This window comes from Alosa pseudoharengus, unplaced genomic scaffold, assembly GCF_046254945.1.
Source record: "Alosa pseudoharengus isolate Yale_2024_CS ecotype anadromous, Long Island Sound unplaced genomic scaffold, YU_APseudo_1.1 YU_APseudo_1.1_scf_14, whole genome shotgun sequence".
NCBI lineage: Eukaryota > Metazoa > Chordata > Actinopteri > Clupeiformes > Clupeidae > Alosa > Alosa pseudoharengus.
Window position 1 is genome coordinate 23,714,803 of NW_027468609.1, and position 22,220 is coordinate 23,737,022.

The following is a 22,220-nucleotide window of genomic DNA, read 5'->3' on the forward strand; positions in this document are numbered from 1 at the left end:
CCCCACCGGTGCCGAGGATTATCGAAACAAAGGCAGAGATCGGAGTCTACATTTTCAAAGATAATAAAACAATTATGATGCGTTGGATACATTTAGCGCTTCTCCTGATTGCGCGTCCTTGCTTTTCAGACGATGGGCATGAAATGGAGGAGTTCCTCAAGAGAGAGTACTCTCTTTCCAAACCATACCAAGGTAGTAACACTGTAGCCTGCCTGACCGCCTGTACCGCTCAAGCAATAGGCTACCGTAGCTTACATAGCCTACTTGGCCGTTGAACTGACAGCAAGCGTCACAATATTATGTTTTTCGAATAGGCACTTCTCTGTCATCTGTAACCGCAGTGGTATTCAGCCTATTCTTTTAAAATGGCAATTTAGTTGCAGTTTCATTGTTTGTATAAGCAGATAGCTGATGTTGCCTAGACTACTCAAAGCAGATGTGCCAGTTGCAGCTTAGTCCATCCTCAGACGCAGAGGCAATGTTACTAGCGTTACGTGCAACTTGTTGTAGAGCTTTTAGTTAATTACATGATGAGAACTTCTTAAAACCCTATCCCGTTCTTTTTCCACAGGTATTGGATCATCCGGCTCTTCTCACTGGGAACTGATGGGAGATGCTATGGTAACAATCGACCAGGTGCGGCTTACACCGGACATGCAAAGCAAACAGGGGGCGGTGTGGAGCCGTATGGTGAGTACCTAGTACATAAATAAAAATGACTTGACTTGACTTGACTACATCTTTAATTGACCTCAGTTGTGAACTAACACACAGGGCAGGAAAATACAAAGCTGTTAACATTCAGCATGACGAATAATGAGAACGTTTCTTATTGTGTCTCTCTTTTTGATGTTCCTAATCTATTGTGATCACAGCCTTGCCATCTCAAGGATTGGGAGCTCCAAGTACACTTCAAAATCCACGGCCAGGGCAAAAAGAACCTCAATGGTGATGGCCTGGCCATTTGGTATACTAAAGAACGCATGGAGCCAGGTACATTAACATCCAATCAGATGTCAAGCAGTAGCCTATGAATGTTCCTTCAAATGTAATGCAAATCATTGTCATTGACAACACAAATGTAAAATGTGTTTATGTTTCATTGCAGGCCCTGTGTTTGGCAATCAAGATAACTTCACAGGTCTTGGGGTATTTGTTGACACATACCCAAATGAGGAGAAGTACCTGGAGGTAAGGGTTTTCTCTCCATCTATTTTCAGTAAATCATTTATTTACCTTTGGCCAACTAATGAAAAACACATTGTAAATTATAATTATATATAATTATTGTAAATCATAAAACCGTTGTTGTTAACACTGTTAGGTTATTAGTTATTATAGGTTATTGCACTGATAAGTATTTGTATGTAAGTGTTACTTAGGTTGAAAGCACAGCACAATAAAAATGACGCTGTGGCTTACCTTGTTCCAGTTAGCAGGTGGTATAGACAGAGGCTTGCGTGAAGGGTCTATATAATGTTGTTTTGTTGCACCCTTTTGGAACTAGGCGCAGAAGAAGAGGTACACCCCTCGCTCCGAGGTACTACACCACCCCACCCCAGAAGACAGCATACCCCACATCTCTCATCCACCACACTCCCCCCGCCCCACCCATTTATTTAGTTTCTCACTGGGGCCACTTTCCCTCTGTATCTAGTCACTGTCTGTTTGCTGAGAATGCTATCATCATACATATCTAGGCTGACTGTCACATCTGTGGTCTGCATGTGTGTTCTGTGCCTTGCTTCCGACTGGAAGTAAGTGGTCGCAGGTTGCTGATGAGATTACATAACAGGACACTGGATCATATTCCAGATTCAGCACAGACATCAGATGGACAAATTTCACTTTGTTGAAAATCAGCACTATAGTGTGTTCATGAAAAATAAATAATGCATGTGAAATTGCAATGCAATTCAGTGCAATTCAGATCAAATCAATTGTGCTAAATGCTTTGTAACATTGTCCTCACATGCTATATATGTATATCTCCATATATGGTATGTCATGCATGTCATAAATCATAACAATTCCATAACAGTAATATGATTGATTTTAGCAAATAATTACATGAAGTTATGTGATGTTATTTATGTATTCTACTTTGTTTTATCAGCGTATTTTCCCATATGTTATTGCAATGATTGGGAATGGGACCATAAGTTATGACCACGATAGGGATGGACGACCCACAGAGCTAGGTGGCTGCAACGCGATGGTGCGCAACCTCAAACATGACACCTTCCTCTTCATCAGATATGTACGCCGCAGGCTAACGGTAAGGGACATTTTAAACAATCCTAGAGCATGGGAGCACAGTCACACTAAGTTGACTTGACATGACTTCATATAGTTAACATTCTTCTTTTACAAAAAGACTTACTAATGATCCATTTATACACCATACCTTAATTAATAATTTGCCAGATAACTGACCCTGTTGAGCAGTGGGATCGTGAATGCAAACACACATACAGAAACCTTATACAGTGTCAGTGACAGACCGACTGTATCGATTGTTCAGACTGTATTGACATTTTTACTCCCCTGCAAAAGGTCATGATTGATATTGATGGCCAGCATGAATGGAGGGACTGTCTGGACATCCCTGGCGTACGGCTGCCAGAAGGCTACTACTTTGGGGCATCAGCTCTCACTGGAGACCTCTCAGGTACTGAACACCCACTAGGTCTGATAAGCATGATCAAGTCAAGTCAGGTCGGCTTTATTGTCAATTTCTTTACATGCACTGGTCATACAAAGAATTGAAATTCCGTTTCTTACTTTCCCATGCAGACATAGACATACTTTACATACTTTAGACATAGACATAGCCATAGACAATAAAAAAATAAAAATATACATGATGAACATGAACATAATGAACATGTCTGTGAATATGGGAATAGAGTCAAGACATATGAATGACTTGTACTATAATGGCACAATGAGATAAGTTCTCTTAGTTCTGTCTGTCTCAAGTGGTTATTGCAGTAGCCTGCGTTGCCTTTTTTCACATCTTGAAAGAAAAGTAAGCTTTGTGAAATACAATAATACATGGGAACATCTTTTTATTGGGACTTTCACACATAGGTTATCAATCGAGGGGTAGTTATTGTTGTTAGTTTAACCTTTGTAAGAGATACTAGTTCATCTTTGTAAAATATCCATATAGTGACCATTGACCATTGCATTTTCTTAGTTGTTTTCTGAAGGCAGCACTTCTTTTAACAACCAGTTTATTATTTACTGTGTGTGAATGATTCTGGTGGTTAGCATACATGTAACAGAAGTGTGTGTCTTGTTTGCAGACAACCATGACCTGATTTCCTTGAAGCTCTATCAGCTGACAGTTCTACGCAGCAAACTGGAGGAGGAAGAGGAGGAGGAAGAGATCAAGGTCCCTAGTGTGGACAACGTGGACCTCCTGAGACGTATGTGTTCTAGAGTCCGTCTCCTGATGTGTGAATGAATATCTGTGCCTCAGGGCTAAGTAGATGAAGTGTAATAGATGTTGAGGGACATAAGTCCTGTCCCTCAGGGCCATGTGAAGAACAGTTCAGTGCATTCATGCACTGGATTTAGGAGAGGATGTGAATGAGCTATTTTAGCTACAACAATAAGATTTGTAGATACTGTGGGGGTTTTTGTGTTAAAAGTAATTGAGAGTTTTCACTTATGCTCGCATTCTTTTTTTAAGATTAAGGCTTAGTTTTAGGTTAAGATGTTCTGAAAATTCTTCTGTCATGTCTAGAACCTATTACTAAAAAGATGATGACAACTATTAAGATTCTGTATGAGCCACACAATAATGTTAATAGATGTCCCTGTCCTTCTCACTCTTCATCGACAGCCTACACCACTGATGAAGGCATGAGTGGGGTAGCCATCTTCTTCACCGCCCTCTTCTCCATGCTGGGCCTCTTTCTCCTAATTGTGGTGGGCCTGGTTCTCTATAGCCACTGGTCGGAGAGCCGTCGAAAGCGGTTTTATTGAGGGAGGTTCTACAGGGAAGGACCAGACCTCTCTTTATCAGAACCCAATTTTTAAAAACACAGAAGCGCTACAGATTGGAAATAAATGAAACCCTCTTGGAATGCTTCCATCACAGTAACAGCTCTGAAATCCCACCGCTGACCCCAAGAAATGGGCCAAAGGTCACTTTTTTACCTCTGCAAAAGACACTGACACATGCCCTTCAATCAAAAAAACACTTTGATGACCTGAAGTTTCTCAACTGGTCCCCTTCACGCTCGTGAAGTTGTCTGGTTATCAACCTGATGACACTAAAAGGTAGTTTGCAGGTGATTGTTTTTCCGTCTTCCTGCAGTTCTTGGTACTGATTTTAATTATAAGAGTGGCAGTGTGGCTGAATTGTTTAGTGAGAGACCAATTTGAGGTCTTGCAAGATGTGTTTTCTAAAAAATGGTGTGGCAGTGTTATTGAGTACACTGAAGGGCAACTCAGCTCTGTGTTGCACTGAATAGCTGAAATTCCATCTTTGCCATGTTTTAGGTCATGCACTGCAATGAAAGCTCTAAAATATTGCACTGAATGGGCAACTTAGTATGCTATTAGTGTACAAGGGCCTCCTACTAAAGCCGTGACATTTACCATGATACAGTTGTGCTGGTAAGTTTACACACATCCATGCTAAAGTTGACTAAAAAGAGGAATAAAAAATGATCTTTTGGAAATTGATCTTAATGAGGAAATATCCAACCTTTAAGGACACCAATTTTCTTTGAATGAGATTTTCTGTGAAATTTTCCCATTTTCTGTGAATGAATAATGTATCGCAAATAAATAAATGTCCTTCCTTAAAATACAGGGGGCATAAGTGTACACGCCCCTATGTTAAATTCTCATAGAGCCAGGCAGATTTTTATTTTTGAAGGCCAGTTATTTCATGGATCCAGGATACTATGCATCCTGATAAAGTTCCCTTGGCCTTTGGAATTAAAATAGCCCCACACTTCCCCCCCATATTTTTTAATTAAGCCATTAAGATCAATTTCCAAAAGATGATTTTTTAATTCCTCTTGTTAGTCAACTTTAGCATGGGTGTGTAAACTTACAGTTGTGCTCATAAGTCATCCTGAAGAATCATTGGGAATGTTGTAGTCCTTTTGAAGACAATTGCTCCCTTGTTTTGCCTTTTCATTTTGTGTTATTTATTATGCAACAGATGCTTATGAAATTGAATGTGATTGTGCATGAAGATCCAGATTTTTAACAATATTTCATAGATACCAAACAGACCAAGTAAATAATTGTGTGTGACTGTATGAGTGAGCACTGAAAAAAATGAATATACTTTTAATTTTGAGTATGAATTATATGATACTGAGCTAATCTGCACAGAGAATATATTGTCTTATGTAGTAAGCTGTTCATAAGTGACCTTCATTCTGCCTTTATTGCAAGTAATATTACTGATTTTTTTTATTTTTTTTTATATTATGGCTCTATGAATTTGTTTTCTGTAGCCTACATCACAAGCCTCATGGAGAAGGGTTCAGGAGTCTATCTGAGGGTTTAGGTCTCATCCTTGAGGATTTATGCCAGTCACTTTCTGTTTTCTGTTTGTCTTCTAGAATATTCTCTCTCTAAAAAGTCTGCCTATCTTGGTACAAGTCTGATGCTGTAATTTGTCAAATGATGCTGTAGGCTACTGAATGGAGAGATAGTGTCCAACAAGGCTGGAGGAAACGTTTGAGACATAAATCATGTCTTTGGTCACTGCACATATTGTTTACAAGCCTTATATTTATGTGTATTTATTTATTGGTGTATTTATTTAAATTCATCTACATTTATGTGTGCCTGTGTGATGTATTTATCCTATTGCCATCAACAATTTCCCTAATAAAAATGTGTTATACAGTGTGTTAAGTAGTGTGCACTTAGTGTGTAATGTGCGGTTGAGGGATTGCATTTGGTTTTGAAATTAACATATCTGATATAATTTTTCCTCTGACCAGATGGAGGCAGCATTTCCACATGTTTTGTCAACTGATCCAGAGCTTTTTTTATACTGAATAATTCGGTGTGGTAGATCTGCATGTCATCATGATAGCTTGTTCACCAGATAATAAAGAAGATGTCTATCTATACCCTAAAAGGAGACATGCAAAAAGTGCAGTTATAGACAGTAAACTACTATAACACGTGGACACATTTCCTTTTTTAATAATAGTTCTAATATTTGTTTACACTCAGACCACATCACAAACATCATATTTTGTCTCGTTAACAAGGTTAAATTTCCCTTCACTGTGGCATCTCAATTTACCACATCCAAAATGCTCAGTCTTTCAGCAAACAGTATCACCATCGTGAGCCTGCACATGCCCTACGTGACACAGTGTGTACCATACAACAAATGGTGTCTCCCCTCAGCAGATGAAAGCCCACTTTATCTCCGAGGCACTGCAGGGAAACACTGTGTGTCCTTGTATTGTTCTCTATTCCCCTGATAGCAGCCAGCGCTATGGACACATCTGGTCCAGATCATAGCCGGATATGGGCCAGAGTTGCTTCTACCGAGTGTGTGTGTGTGGGGTCCTCATGAATAATTCCCTGTTGTTACATGCTAGGGCCATTAATGTGCAGTGTGGAAAGTGCTGGGAGGCTCTACTCGCTGACTGGAGACAAAGAGGGGACGACGAGATGCTGGAGAGCCAATGGATTTATTTGTTTTTATTACAAAAATAAAATACAAATGATAAGCAAAAAGAGTACACAGCAGACATTGTTTCTTTTCTTTTTTACTAAAACCAGAGGATTAGAACATCATCACACATCCACACATCTCAGTGCTTGTATTCTCTTCTTTTTTTCATTTTTCCTCCTCTCAATCTTTATTTGGCGTTGTTTAGGGGGAGGGGGGGTTAAATGTGAGATGAGCCTGTGCTTGTGAGCAACTATTTCCTGTTAGAGCCCTCCTACCCCCCACGTTGGCATTTCATTTCATTCTGCACACAAAACCAACCACAACATTGGCATTTGACTGACAACTACCACCCAATAAACAAAGAAAAAGAAGACATATTTAGAAATATCAGTCATAAAACCAAGCATTGTGTGAAGTACTGAATATATGTTGTTTAGCTGAACATTGTTGAACAGCAAAACTAAATGTGAGCCCCATATTGTATGAGATAAGTATAACAGATACATGTTAAGAAAATGATTACTGATCCTTTATAATAGCATGGCATCTCGTACAGTATCTTTGATGATGCCCCAAGTAACAGTTGTCCATGTCTTGGTTGTAGCAATGACAACATGTCCATTGACATGACAGAGCCTGCAAGCACAGCAAAACATAGAAGTGGTTGCAATTAAACTCAAAAAAGGCTTACCACAGAGACTGAGCTTGGTAATACACATTATACGTCATCCCATAAACAAACGCCTGAGGAGTTGAGATTGATAAAAAGGCAATGACATCAGACATTGGTTTGCTGGACGCATCCAACAGTGTTCATGGAGACCACAGAGGGTTACTCACAGTGAATCATCACACTGCAGCAACATGCAGGGGCTTGAGAAAAATAATGATACAAGTCCATTGTGAACTGCAGTCATTTTACTCCAACACGAAACAATAAGAATGAGCTTATGAATAAATTGCCCCATGGGCGCATCTGCCTGAACAAAATAGTAATGGCTTTTCTGAAGTTTATATATATATTTTTTTTTCCTTTTTTTTTCTTTTTTTTAAACCCCGAGGAAATAATAGAAATGTAGTAGGACCAATCAGCGCAGTAATGAACATGTGTTTGTTTCATTCCGAGTCTTCAGTCAATTCTGTTGTTTAAATCTATTTTTAAACAAAGAAAATGACACAAATGGGGTACAGTGCAACAAGTAGTGGAGGATAGAGTATTGCTTAGACAGACCATCAGGGAGGACGTACAAAGAGAGGGTTATTGCAGCATACGACAGTAGGTCATCTGTTTTTTTTTCTTCCTTTTTCTTTTTTTGCATAGCCTAGTTCGTTACAGTACAGGAGAGCAATTGAGGCTTTAGCAGAGAGGGGGGCGGGGGTTGGTACAAGAACAGATGAGAGCACATCATCACTCAAGAGACGTTGGTCCTAGTGGGAGCAAGGCACAGAAACTGTAAACATCCATGTCACGAATGATGTTCTACTGATGAAACTCACCCTTAAGGAACTTGCCAGCCTCAAGCATGTTCCAGGTTTTTGTTTTGTGTGTGTGTGTGTGTGTGTGTGTGTGTGTGTAGTCTGAGAAAATGACTTAAGGGAGGACACAAAAAGAGGGCTTTTAAAGGGACCGGTGGGATTCAAATGTTTTCTGTTTGAGTCAGAACGGGAATAATAAATGACATAATAAACAGCTTTCTTAAACTTCCCCTTTTAACAACGTTCAAAGCAGTTAGGGATACACCCAGATACAGTGAATCAGAATTCTGAGATCTCATGCCAACTGCATCATGCTTGTATGAATAAAAGTCACTGCCAGAGCGTTTTATTACCAGCATATTAATGGGAAGCTCTTGACGTTTGTTACATTTCTCTCAAGTGCCACCCAACCATCAAAGAGGAAAGTGTATCTATGACATTTTCCAATAGCCATGTTTCTTCCAATCTGTTTTCTGTGTAACCATGATATTACAGGATTACATGAGGCTTGATTGCATAATTGCCTCCACCATGCTAACACCCCACGTTAGCATGGCTAAGAACAACAGGCACATGGAAAGTGGTGGGGGTCAGTCCCTCAGGGACCAGACAGGCAGGGAGAGACACAGGTGTTACACACTTCTTGATACACACACAGGAGGGCAAAAACAATGTTACACAACTGGAAAAATAACACAGATCAGAAGCAGAGCTACAGACGGAGGAAAGATTACAATCGTACGTGTATCAACATGACCACATACACACACCAAAAGAACAGTGGTCGATTTATACCAAAGCGCTCATGAAATGTCATGACCAATAGCCCTTTTTTGGAGAAAAAGAGACAGAAAAAAGAAAAGTAAACATGTCAGGCCAACAATTTTTGAGTTTTGTTTTTGGCAGAAAACATGCTCACACAAAAAGATGAGTGAACATTGAGAGTGGCCCATTTGAGCTCCTGTTCCTAACATCTGAACCACTTACATCAGGTTTCAGTAACTTTCAGAGAGGGAGGAAGAAGAAAAACAAACAAACATTCATTTCTATTCCTTACAAAAACATGCACTTCTACATCTATTCACAGATATCTCCGATAAGTAACTCTGGGGGAAGGGGAGGGGGGGCACCAGTAAATAGCATCCCCCTTATCTGTGAAAACACAACAGCATGCGTTCCACCATGTGCCTCATATCATTTACTGAATAGTCGTGACAGCGTTACTTAGGACATTGGGAGAACAGGGGGCATACAATACTACAGGGAGAGTAAAGGGACTTCAGAGAAGACTGCTATCTACAAACTATAAAGAGCACACACAAAACATTGTGCTCTTTCTCTTTCGCTCCTAGACCACACCGCATCCTCCACACTGTCAAGGGCGAGCTTCCTGAAACTGCTTTCAAAGGAGGTCATGCACAGTGTGTGCTTCGGAAAATGTCAGAACGAGCGAGCAAGATACAGATGCTTGAACCGCAACATTCACACTCTCATAAGGCCCTGGCTTATGGTTGCCCTCCGACAAACGGCCATTTTGTTCCTGATTGTACCAGTGCACGTCACAATGCACCCATTCGCCCAGAGGAGTGGTCGGCACATCTCTATGGAGACATACCAAGCAAGGCAGCTTCTGGTGTGACAAACAACATCTGCAATCGATGGTGGCCTGCAGCTGGTTCTGCTTGACTCTTTGCTTGTGTATTACAAGTCTGTTCACTGTTCTTGAACACAGACAAAAAGGTCAAAATGTGATGAAGATCATCTTCTACACCACAGTTTTTTATTTAGACGGTGGACAGTTTATCATCTGGTACTGTATGTGGATGTTGACGCTTTTGTGTGCTTCGACACAGACGGGGCTTAGCGCATTTAGCTCACACAGTGCACTGATCAGTCTTGTGCTTGTTATGGAGCGTGACCACAGATGTGACACGGATGACCACAGGAGGACCATTGCTATGAAGACGTTTTACGCTTTTTATCATTCAAAGTCACAGACGGTCCTGGGGGGCTTGAGGAGCCTCTGAAGTGGTGGCGGTGATGGGGTTGACAAAGCTAGGGGTGTGCACAGGTAGTTGAACAGCCAGACAACCCTTTGAGACAAATATTAATATCCCCATTCTGTTAATCTGTAATGATGAACAGAATCATGGAAAGTTATGGGTAAGATTTTAAATGAACCATATGCATGCACACCCCTAGAAAAAAACCTTTCACTGGCAACGGCAACGCTGAGATAGAGCAACTCTGTGTACAATCAATGATAAACCCCCTTATACGCCCAGCCACCTCGGTCCTCCTGTATTGTATGTCAGAGAGGCATAGCGCTGCAGACTGAAGAAAAACAGGGAAGCTGATGCAGCTTAAGCACACAGCACAGACACACGTTAACTGTCCTGTGTTTGCGCCTCTACCAAAACCAACCGTGACCGCAGCAGGTTGGTTGGTCCGTCAGTTTAAAAGCCTAACGCTTAGTTTCGGCAAACCAGCCCTATGGGACACCCGGTGTGTCGGCTTAAGAGAAACACACCTGTAAGATATCAAAGCATTTTACCTTAACCCATATACGTACAGACAAAAAAAATGCACTCGTTGTAGTGGTTCGAAGCCATGCGTGTTAGGTGGACATCCAAAGGGCACTCCACTTCATAAAACGCACACAAGCGCACACACACATACAGAGCTATTCACACACTCAGTAACAAGACATTAGTCTTATACTTTTGCCAAAAGAAGTCCCAAAAGCACAAAGGGACACTGAGCAACTCCAATGAGAGCTTTGTTAAGCAGGTCAATATGAACTAAAGCAAAACCATTTGAAACTTATACGGAGGATAAATCCAAGGATATAATTCAACTAATTCATTTTGTGCCACTCCTCCTTAGCTTTACATCGAAGAAAGTTAGAGTGCTCTTGTGAGTCTCACGGTACTGCAAAAGATCGTAATCAGCCATCTTAGAGGAATGTGCCACCAACCCATCCCCACCCTCCCCCCGACATCGCACACACACTCCCCCATTTGTGGTGGGCACGATGACGTCATTGATAACCAGCTAGTGTGCACAAACACTAACACTCACACAGGCTTTTTTTAGACCGTAACTAGCAGGCCCAGCACTGGGGATAATGTCACAGAGCACACCAACGAAGTCAAACGTGAAGGGAGAAAATGGATTAAGTTCTCCTCCTATGTCCCCCGACTACTGATCGAAGATTGACTGAAAGGCCATATAGAAGGCACAGTAGCTTGATTTTCTTTTTAACAACCAGACCCACTAAGGTAGAGAAAGAAAAAGAAAAAAATATATATACAAATCATGACAAGCAAGGGTCCACCCAGGGGACTGTTGGGAAACGTAGTCTTCTAATGCGGCCATGTGCTTAAGGGGCCGCTGCTGGACTTGGAAGTCCTGGGCTGTTGGGCGTCACACGGGAGGGCCGAGTGGTATTTACATGCCAGAGGGGGATGAATGGGAACGCCACACCGGGGGCTACACGTGTGCCATGGGGGCGTGGGGCAGGGGGCGACGAGAGAGAGAGAGAGAACAGCGCTTTAAAAAGCTCCCGCCGTCAGCCACTTTGTGACTTAGCAGCTGTTTCCTTGTGACCTTTCAGTTCCAGCCTTACACACGCTAGAAATGAACAACCTGTTCATTCATCCATGCCAAAAATACAAAGAAAACAAACTAAAAAAAAAGAACAACAAAATAAGCTATCCACCGGAATGAACAACTTTAACCCTAAACCGTGCATTAAGCAACTTCAAAAATATCAGTTCCATCATCAGCATCTACCACCTTAACCATTGTACATACATAAAGCTGACATGTAGCTTAATTGTAATGGAGGGACTTGAGGAATAAAGACCATTAGGGAAGGCAGCTTTGACGTTAACATCAGGCTTTTGCCTGACGGCAACATCAATGACGACGATGACTGTAGAGGCCAAGCACCGTCCTCTTTCAATGCGCGTATGGCGAGTGGGTGCAGCCGAGGGGCCACTGTCTCAGACCAGTCGGTCTCCGGTGCTGGCCGGTTGGGTCTGGGGCTCAGGGCTGTGGTCCTTGTGACGCACGGCGACCTCCCGCTCTCTCTCGGTGCAGCACTCGCCCCTGGCGCCTCCCTGGCACAGCTGTTCACGCTCGGCCCTCTCCTCGCGGTCGCGGCTGTTCTCGCCGTCGGACTCTTCGTCGACGTCCATCTGGCAAACGCACACCTCGATCCCTGAGTCGCCCGTCACATGTCTCCGCCTTGTCCCCAGCTCCTCTTCATCCTCCGGCAGGTCTCCAGGCCCCTCGTCTTCCTCCTCCGCTGCTGCCGCCGCCACCATCCTGTGTTGCTGGTGACTGGAGAGGCAGGCCGGGGAGGCTGCTGCTGCTGCAGAGTGCTGCTCGTCTCTGGAGAGTGCGGCCTCTTGCTCCATGAGGGGCTCCAACACGATGGCAGCGGAGGCAGAAGCGAAGGCCTGGCCAGGCGGGGAGACCTCTGGGGGCATCTCTGAGTAAGGTGGAGGGGGCGTCGGAGGATGGCCAACCACCTCCTCATAATCTGGCAGTTTGCAGTCGTTCCAGAAGCCTAGAACGAATCATGGATTACACCAGAGGGGAGCCAAAAAAGAGAAACAGAAAAAGAAAGAGAGAAAGATTAACTGTACTGGCCCAAGCAGATTACACAATTTTTTTTATCTTCCACAATGGTCTTTTACGATTGACCATGTCAGGCGGAAGATTAAAAAAATCAAGTAGCCTATCTGTCGTACCCTTCTTGTTGTGTGTCGTCATGACACGGGAGTCGTAGTAGGAGATTCCCCCAAAATTCTGACATGCTAGACTTTTGGTTGTGGAGGCATGGAACGTCGCAGACAATAAATCGCGAGTCGTTGAATATGTCACATTACGAGGCGCGTTTCTCCTTCGGCGCCATTCCCGACTTTTCATATTCGGGCACGACAATGGAAATTTTTCGGCTATGACAAAATCGGGTCAAAATCGGGCTGAAATCGTGTAATCTGCATAGGCCATAAAATAGGGTGAATAGATGTCCCCATTTTTTGATAAAAACAACACATAAAAAACATTTTATTATATATTGGCCGAAGATCTGGAAATGCACCCGTTTTCATCTCAGAAAATCTGGTCAGCTTAAAGTAATACAAAAATACAACACTGTCTGCTGATCTGTTCGAAAGTCATCACTACCACCATGGTGCTCAGTTGTCACTTGAGGCCGCTGTGCCAAGAACAGGCCTTGTTTACTCCAACCGTATGAGGGAGAAATGGAGAAGGAGAGGGAGACGGCAGGGGTAGGGCTGTCTAACTTGAGATATGACTACCAACGTCTGTCAGAAGGACAGGACATGACCTCCCGGGATTGCCTCACTTCTTCAAGTGCACGATATCCTCGAGGCCAGAATACCACAAGGAACATATGGTGTAGTCATCTGAGTGCTAATGTATCAGACATGGGTGTAATACCACTCAGAGAGAGAGGGGGGGGGGGGGGGAGTAGGAGAGGAGTGGAAAGAGGGGAGAAGAGAGCCTGAGAGGGCAGAGAATTTAAAAAAGATAGAGGGGGGGGTTAGACCGACAGAGGGGCAGGCCCAGTTATGTAATGTTACTGTAGGGCGACTCGGCGAACTCACGTAGATTTAGGGGAGGTGGGGACACAAAGGAGCTGGAGGCCCCCTGGTAGGCCATGAGGCTGATCTCACGCTGACGCTGCTCCTGCTGGAGCCGCATCTTCACGCGACGGTGACGGTATGCACAGCAGCAGCTGAGCATGATGATAAGGGTCCACACCAGCCAGAACCCTGCAAAGTTGCACACATATCACTTCTGCTAACCTCACACCACAGGCTGGTGGCTGCATCAACATGTGAGTACTTCAGGTGTTAATATTGGCCAAGCTTGCAAAGTAGCATTTACCTTGAGGTTAGTCTAGTACATTTCATCCCAAAACATACTTTACTATACTAAGTTTTTTTAATATGAATCTTTCTCTACCAAAACAGTTGTCAGTCTGTTCAAAAGTAAAAATACAGTATAATAACAATGATCTCAAATGTATTTAAATAAAAAAAATGTATAACTTACACCACAGTTCGTAGTAGTAGGTACAGCACTCCGTTTCCCCGCAGCAGTATCCCATCTCGCATCTGTATTGTTCATTGTTGACACCGAAACAGAACTCCTTCGCCTGAAAAACAATCCATAACACACTTCACTCACACTGACTTAATAAAGGTGTGGTACATTAGCATTAATGCATTTTAGTTTTAAATGTGTTTACCTAACATCGCGCCTTCAAGGCAGTAGTATTTGAATAGTATCTAATACGGCCTTGAAGGCGCAATGTTAGTTAAACATTTAAAATGATACTTCCCTAGTTGTCTTATTATCCTACCGATAAAGTGTAATTTATGGGAATAATATATATATATTATCCCATAATATGTATGGAGCTGGAGTCAAATTAATATGGAATAAGTTATCAGTATGATGCATTGCTTCGTGTGACCTTCTTGGAATGGTTACATGAATTATATAGTATATCTTTGGTGGACCATCGCAAATATGGGTGATTAAGCTAATAAAGTTAATCCCTGCATGGTAAAATGTTGAAAACTGGTTGGCAACACTGTTGGGCAGCCAAATAACTAGACAGCCTAGTAATTATGCTTGTTGAATGTTTCTTAGAGATAACGTTAGATGTACTCAAACGTTAAACCTTACATAACATTAAGCATAACAACATGTGGCTTACTTTGTAAACGAAGAACAGTTTCATCATAATTAACCTTGATCACAAGGAAAGCAAATTACAGGCATATGTTATTGTTAAGGTTAACGTTAACTCGGTCTGTTATTTTAATGTTCATTAACGTCAACGTTACCATCCTACGTAACGTAATCTTATCTTGCTATCATAACAGTTAAATACTGTGTTGCTCCATGAGGGTTTTATTACATTATAACGATTTAATAACAGTGAGACAACTTTGAGATAGTTTTTTCCTCAATCAAACCAAAATAATTCCTTTATCGTCACTACCGTTAACGTTACACGATTAGCTATAGCCAGCTAACTGGCAATCCCTCAATAACATAACTTGCTATAGAAGCTAGCTATCTTACAAAGGTCAATCGAGATGAAGGTAACCAACTTATTGACAAGTCTATATATATGAACAAGGGATTAACTCTGCTGTGATGATATAAATTCAATGTGTCTACATACGAATTTGATTCATTTGCAGGACTATTACCATCGGCTAACGTTTACTAGCTAACCTTAGCTAGCAACCAACCAAATATTTGTAGCCAGCTTACTGTCAGCTTGCTCGATTGCTAGCAGGCAAACTGTCGGCAAACGACAGTGTTCACCTTGTTGGCTCCTTTCCGACAGTGCTAGCTTTAAAGTGGTAGAACTACATATCCGCAAAGTGTCTAAAATACAATTACAGAAATGTTCCAGTTTTTAAAATAATTAATGCACGCAAAAATACAATTATAATTAATGTGAGTTGGTCGAGGAAAATACTAACAACTCTGACGTCATTTAAAGTTAGACATATCCAAGTTCCTTTGTGGACAAAACAAAAACGCACAATAGAAGGCCTACATCCAGCTGTGATCCCGGGGCTCGATTTGAATGCGCCAGCACTGTGAAACAAGTATAACAGCCTACCTGAACCATGGTGGTCCCGGTGCAAAGCAGCCCTATAATGGATCCCAGTGTTTTCTGTGGCATCTTTCTGGGTTCTTAGCCAAATTTGCGAAGGGAATCATATAGCTTTAACTCCAAATTTGCACAGAATCATCAAAATAATTTTAACAGTCCTGTTCGTGAACTGGCAGGCTACATATTTCCGTCCTAGTCGGAGTTGGACTGATCGTGCCTTGAATGTCTAGTCTAGGCTACAGTTCACACAATCTCGCATCGACCAGTAGACGGCAGCAACGACTTCTTTATTTTAGCGCCGGTTTAACGCCTACTTTAGAAGATGAGGTATGTTTGTTTGTCGGGATCTCATGAAATGCCAAATAGCTAACGCATTGTTTCCATATGGAACACACATTTGTTGTCATTTTAAATAATACATTAGGCATAGACCATGCTAACTTGCAATTGCATTATTTTAATAAACTTAACTATCATATACATCCCATTGAAAATCACGTTTTTTTGTTGATGGAACTGATACAGTTGGGTACAAAATAGCCTAACATATTGATACAGTGTTGCATAGGCCCAGACGGAAGATTTAATGCTACATTGTTTACATTGATGTCGGCTGCCACAGTAAACTAACAGCAAAGATGCTAGAGCGAGCGAGCGCTGTAGAGTCTGACTGACAGCTTTGTCAGGCCAGTGATGTCAAATCCCTGAATCTGTGGGACAGTGCATGCATGTAGCCAGTCGCGCTGATCGCACCACAGCATGGTAAGTGATATATAAAATCTCATATCGTTCGAATTGTTCTTCGTAGCTCAGTTGATATCAATAGGCCTACAATAGACATACATGGGGGAATTGCAAAATGTGGGTCAACAAACCCTGTAACGCGTCAGTGCAGTCAACTTTGCCTCGCACATTATGTCGTCGTGTGGGCTAGCTATTAGCAATTCAACCCAGGCGATTCTTATACAGACCTATAGCACGGACAAACAGGTAGCGGTAGGATAGCCACCTGCTGTTCCAATTAGGCAAGTTGACGCTGTTTTTGGATTTCAACATTGTATTTGAAGACTCTGAGGGACAGGGATAGGGGCAGATGAACGTTATATTCATGGGTTTCATCAGGTCCCGTGTATAAAATCAAACACCTAGATTATGAATGCAGACTGAATGGTGCTTGATTCATACACCTGTTTAAAGCAACCTGATGAAACCCATGAATAGAACGCTTAAATAACATATATCACTATCTGTATAGCACAGTAGCCCAATTCTGGCCCAGAGCCAGTGGCTATAGCCTTAATTACTAACGTTACCTACTGTATATCCAAAGGGATCATGACCATCTTATTGCTGCACTTGGAGTTGCCAGGTTGGATACAGGTCTGATGTTACTCTAAAAAAGAAGATCTCACTGACCTAAGGCTTCAAAGCTCCAATCTTTCCCCAGACAAAAGTGGACAACAGTCAGGAGATATCCTGGGCTATTATCATATGTCTGTGAAAGAGCAGAGGAATAGGCTACTAGTAAGACAAGAGATGCAAGAACTGATATTATCAAACTTAGAGACAGTGCTGAAAATCTCGCCTCCTCTCCTTCATATTGATACTAGGCCGGGATGGATACTCGAGTAGGTGGAAAGTTGTAGGCCTAAGCAGTTTTATTTGAGCACGATGATGGTGTGTGGAAGTATGGGAACCTCAAATGTATTGTTTTGAAGTCCTGTGGACTGGATAGGGTTTCCACTAGGCCTTCTTTCGATTTCTAGAACAACAGCTCTATAATAATCTTGATCAATGTCTCAATGCTCAGAAGTCAACAACTTTGTAATACTTAACTGCTTCGTCACCTTGTCCTCCTCAGTCTATTTTTCAACTGTACTGTATATAGGCCATGGCAACACAGCTGAAAGCTTATTGTGTGTATTCTTGGCAGTTCCTGCCGTATCTTTAGCTCCTACACAAATGCAGTAGTTGCTGTTGGATCATCTGGATTAATCTGTGCCAATCCCAATCCTTCCAGGACTGTTGTGATTGGCAGGTTTCCAGGGGCCTTCCTCATTGGTTGATCTGTTGCCCAGCTAAAGTTAACTTCTAGATCAGTGTTGCTGTCTTTGAGCCACATTCAGTTAGATGTATTACCTGTATTTAGCCTTTTGTTTGATCAGATGATGAAATAAATGCCACAGCAATATTACAAATCTGTACACTATGCGTAAGTCTATGTGCCCATGCGTTATCCAAAAATAATACATTGTATTATTAACACAAGTCAGTTTGTTTAACTAGACCAGAGGCAGCAAGACCAAGAGAGGGCCTTCCAGAGAGCTGTATGAAAAAGAGAAGTAATTTATCTAAGATTGGATAAAACAATTAAAGAATTTAAAGTATCAGATGAGTTTCTGGTGATGGAAACAGAGCAAAAAGCTTACATACAGAATAATTAGTGGACCAGCAGTTTTGTTAATAAAAAAATAATTTACATAATTTCCTCTGCCATGTCTTATTTTGATGGGCCTTATATCATTGGATGGGAGTCACATACAAACAGTGCTGTTGTCAGAGACTGTTTGTGTGTGTCATTCAATACCCACATACACAAGCATGTCTCTGCATGTACATTGTGTGTGTGTGTGTGTGTGTATGTGTGTGTCCATCCTCAGGGTTTATTATCAGTCCTGCGGAGGTTTAAGAACACTCCGGACCAGGAAGTGAGGATCCTGCTACTGGGGCTGGACAATGCTGGCAAAACGACCCTGCTGAAACAGCTCGCCTCTGAAGACATCAGCCACATAACCCCCACACAGGTACAGACACACACACACACACACACACACACACACACACACACACACACACACACACACACACACACACACACACACACATACAACTAAAACAGCTTGTCTTGCATCACACTCTCACAGGTACACACACTCACTCGTGCATTCAGACTCACACTCTCGGCCGCTCTCCCTCTCTACCGCTCTCCCTCTCACACACACCCACCTATCCTTACGCACGCACGCACACCTAGCTTTGAATGCTACTGAAACACAGCTTGTCTTGGCCGACATTAGGCAGCACCTCCTCACAGCTAGACACTACACATTTAAACCCACATATCCACACACACAGTATGCTATATCACACACACCATAACACAATTCAGAGATATCTTACATAATCAGTTCAGAGAATCATATTGGTACTCACAATTCTGTATCTTGACTTTTTATGCCATATCTATACAGTCAATATCTGTGACTGCATGCAGTCCTAAATTGACTTCTTATTCTCCAGGGCTTCAATATCAAGAGTGTGCAAACCCAGGGCTTCAAGCTCAACGTGTGGGACATCGGAGGTCAGAGGAAGATCCGTCCCTACTGGAGAAACTACTTTGAGAACACAGACCTTCTGGTACTTTAAATGCAGCAGCAACCTCTTAGTAGTGTCAGACACTTTAAAGGTCCTCTTAGCGATGCTGGGCAATGCCACTTCTGTTGACTTTCAAACAAAACAGAGAGCTAGCTCGCTACTTCCTCCCCCTCCCTCCCGTACTGCTCCCGTGCAATTGAAACTCTCCTATAATGCGCATCTCGTCTGTGATTTGCTGGAACAGTTTGTTATGTTTTCATTGTTTTTCGTTTTCGTTCTTGGAGCCTGGGCTGTCCACAAAGATCGCGTTTAAAACATCCAAAAATCATTTTAGTTTAAAACATCCAAAAATTACCTATAAATACCAACAAAATGGGAAGAAACAACTGTTTTGACTTATTGTCAAAAATGCCTATGCTTCGTGTTGTCAAAAAATCCACTGATGTTAGCATGCAAACCAACTAATGGTGGGCCGTCTCTTTTACAATACCATGTTGTACCATGTGTGGCCGTTGTATTAAATACAATTCAAGTTAATTGCAAGAGCGCCATGTGACTGTGTTCAATACAACAGATTTCTACATAGCTCCTTTAAATAATCTGAGTCTCTATCCTATCTAAAGGAGTGACACATGTTATGTTACAACTTGTAGTTTACAGAAATGGGTGACCCCTTGACGTGGATTACCTTTTGAACTGATCATAGAGTAGCCAAGAGTAGTCAAGTAGACCTGATTATCAGACATGGGATATCGAGTGTGTGAATAGGGCCCAGTTTAAACAGATGTATGAGCTGATTTGTGTCTGAATCCACAGATCTACGTCATTGACAGTGCCGACAGAAAGCGCTTTGAGGAAACAGCTGAGGTATGTCTGGAGAGAGAAGAGATCTGTCTGTCGGTCTGTCTGTGTGGGAGAGAGAAGCACAAAGGTGTGTGTCTGTGTGTGTGTGTGTGTGTGTGTGTGTGTTTGTTTTTGTTGGCAGTCATTGTACCCTGTGCCCTTAGGGTATATCTGCTTCCTCCTTCAATGATGAATGACTACTTAAGTTCCTCTCTCTGTCTGTCTGTCTGCCTTTCTCACCCTCCCTCCCTCTCTCTACACACACACACAAACACACACACACACACCCTGCAGGAGCTGGCTGAGCTGCTTGACGAGGAGAAGCTGAGCATGATTCCCATGCTGATCTTTGCCAATAAGCAGGACCTGATGACGGCGGCCACCCCGGCCGAACTGGCCGAAGGGCTCAACCTGCACACCATCCGAGACCGGATCTGGCAGATCCAGGCCTGCTCCGCCCTCACCGCCGAGGGAGTGCAGGTAAGGACACAGTATGGTCAATACAGGAAGTGTAAAAAATAGCTCCATCCACCACTAGCAGTATTACTGACACACAGAAATCCATGTAAACACACACACACACACACACACACATACACACACACACACACAAATACATGCTCGCTTTTTCTTTGTTTTACATACTATACATATACAAATATGAACACATTCACACATAAGCATTAATTTATCCATAGTTTGCAATTCCAGTTATAATTGTGGAAGCTTCAAAGACTATAGATATTAGTAAAGCATAGCAAAGCCCTTGGCATTTGCCTACTATCTTCAACATAATCATCTCTGACACATGCACAGACAGACAGAAACACACACACACAACAATGATTGTCTGTTTTGTTCCAGGATGGAATGATATGGCTATGCAAGTGTATACCCACTAGAAGGAAATAACCATGGGAAGGAACCATTAAGGTTTGAAGAATTTGAATATTCTGAACACCAACAAAACGGCATTGTGTAGCAACTATTTATTTCCATAGAGATGACAAATATCAGGATGTCTGGTGATCTGCTTTTGGTCTTCTGTCATGGTACATGATCACATCTCAAATCATTATTCTTTTTGATAACTGGATGACTTATGTATACTAATAGTAGTGACTATGTTATACTTGTTTGCACTATAATAGACTGCAGTCTCAGAGGAACTTAAATAACCATTTTATTGTCATGGTCATTTTGATACAATATGCACTTATGCACTGTAAAAATAAAGAAGCAGAGGAATTTACTTTTTTTGTAAATTGTTTACACTACTGCTGAATATCTGACAGTTTTTAAATAAAGCTGAGTTATTGTAAGACCACTGTCTCATTTATTGTAAAAGTTGACAACCTCACATTAAAATGCACAAAACAGAATGAGCATTAAAACCAGTTACCGGTAAATTATTTGCATGCTTTTAAACTTTTCGGTCTTCATTGTTATTTTTAAAATCACACCTTTTAAATTATTTCAAAACAACAAACGACATGCACCTGATTTTAACATGGTGTATGGTGTCTCCTCTGCTTTCAACATACACAGGATATCAATCATTCTAAATAAGAGTCCTGTTCAGGAAAATATTGAGCATTTAAGTAACCAGGCAGTTTGTAGAGCAATGTGTGACTACCATGCGTTCAACAAATTGCTCTTTCCCTTGTACACCACTAGGGGGAGGTAGCTGACCAATCTTCTGATCTTCTAATACTATTTGACTTCTAGTCAGCCAACAAATTATTATTAGTGTGAATGATATGGTATCATTTGAAGTGGGAGAGCTGTATCATACTGTTAGATGTCACACTCCTTATACAAACTCTTGGATTAGTTTATTCTGTATTTAGTCATAGATTTACCAATTCTTCTCCCCATTTAGATCCATGAGTCTCAGTTACCACACTGGAACATCTATTTAGTCCCAAATAGTAGTCAGACGGTACAAATAAGCCATGTCAAGGTTTGAATGGCCATTGAAATCAGACTGAAGTGAGTGCATTACAGCTTAACCCCATTTCCCTTCTTGTCCTTTCATGCAACACAAGCCACACTTCTGATAGTGATCAAGTGTATCTGTACATTCTCACATGCCCAGTCTTTCTCTTCTACCAGATTACCCCCCTTCCCCTTCCATCACCATATATATTCACACATACAATCACCGGT

At 41.8% G+C, this 22,220-nt stretch overlaps 3 protein-coding genes across 4 annotated transcripts; 2 read left to right on the forward strand and 1 right to left on the reverse strand.

Moving 5' to 3' along the window:
- lman2la (lectin, mannose-binding 2-like a) lies at positions 1 to 4,811 on the forward strand. The gene is made up of 9 exons (XM_076283266.1): positions 1 to 192; positions 572 to 690; positions 876 to 993; positions 1,109 to 1,191; positions 1,508 to 1,540; positions 2,117 to 2,278; positions 2,557 to 2,671; positions 3,312 to 3,434; positions 3,854 to 4,811. Exons 1-9 carry the CDS (start codon positions 75 to 77, stop codon positions 3,994 to 3,996), a joined length of 1,014 nt encoding a protein of 337 aa, XP_076139381.1. The 5' UTR covers positions 1 to 74; the 3' UTR covers positions 3,997 to 4,811.
- A 1,862-nt stretch (positions 4,812 to 6,673) lies between these two features.
- Positions 6,674 to 16,094, reverse strand: wbp1 (WW domain binding protein 1). The gene is made up of 4 exons (XM_076284249.1): positions 15,840 to 16,094; positions 14,246 to 14,348; positions 13,795 to 13,962; positions 6,674 to 12,728 (listed from the first exon to the last, which is right to left on the reverse strand). The coding sequence occupies exons 1-4, from the start codon at positions 15,900 to 15,902 to the stop codon at positions 12,160 to 12,162; spliced, it is 903 nt and encodes a 300-aa protein (XP_076140364.1). The 5' UTR covers positions 15,903 to 16,094; the 3' UTR covers positions 6,674 to 12,159.
- Positions 16,095 to 16,547: 453 nt separating this feature from the next.
- Positions 16,548 to 21,312, forward strand: LOC143123109 (ADP-ribosylation factor-like protein 3). Of its 2 annotated transcripts, XM_076284251.1 has the most exons (6): positions 16,548 to 16,595; positions 18,494 to 18,637; positions 19,134 to 19,250; positions 20,025 to 20,075; positions 20,346 to 20,531; positions 20,916 to 21,312. In XM_076284251.1, exons 1-6 carry the CDS (start codon positions 16,593 to 16,595, stop codon positions 20,961 to 20,963), a joined length of 549 nt encoding a protein of 182 aa, XP_076140366.1. In that variant the 5' UTR covers positions 16,548 to 16,592; the 3' UTR covers positions 20,964 to 21,312. The 2 variants fall into 2 exon arrangements, with proteins under 2 accessions (XP_076140366.1, XP_076140365.1); XM_076284250.1 differs by lacking the exon at positions 16,548 to 16,595 and having other exon boundaries at positions 18,080 to 18,637.
- Positions 21,313 to 22,220: the final 908 nt, after the last annotated feature.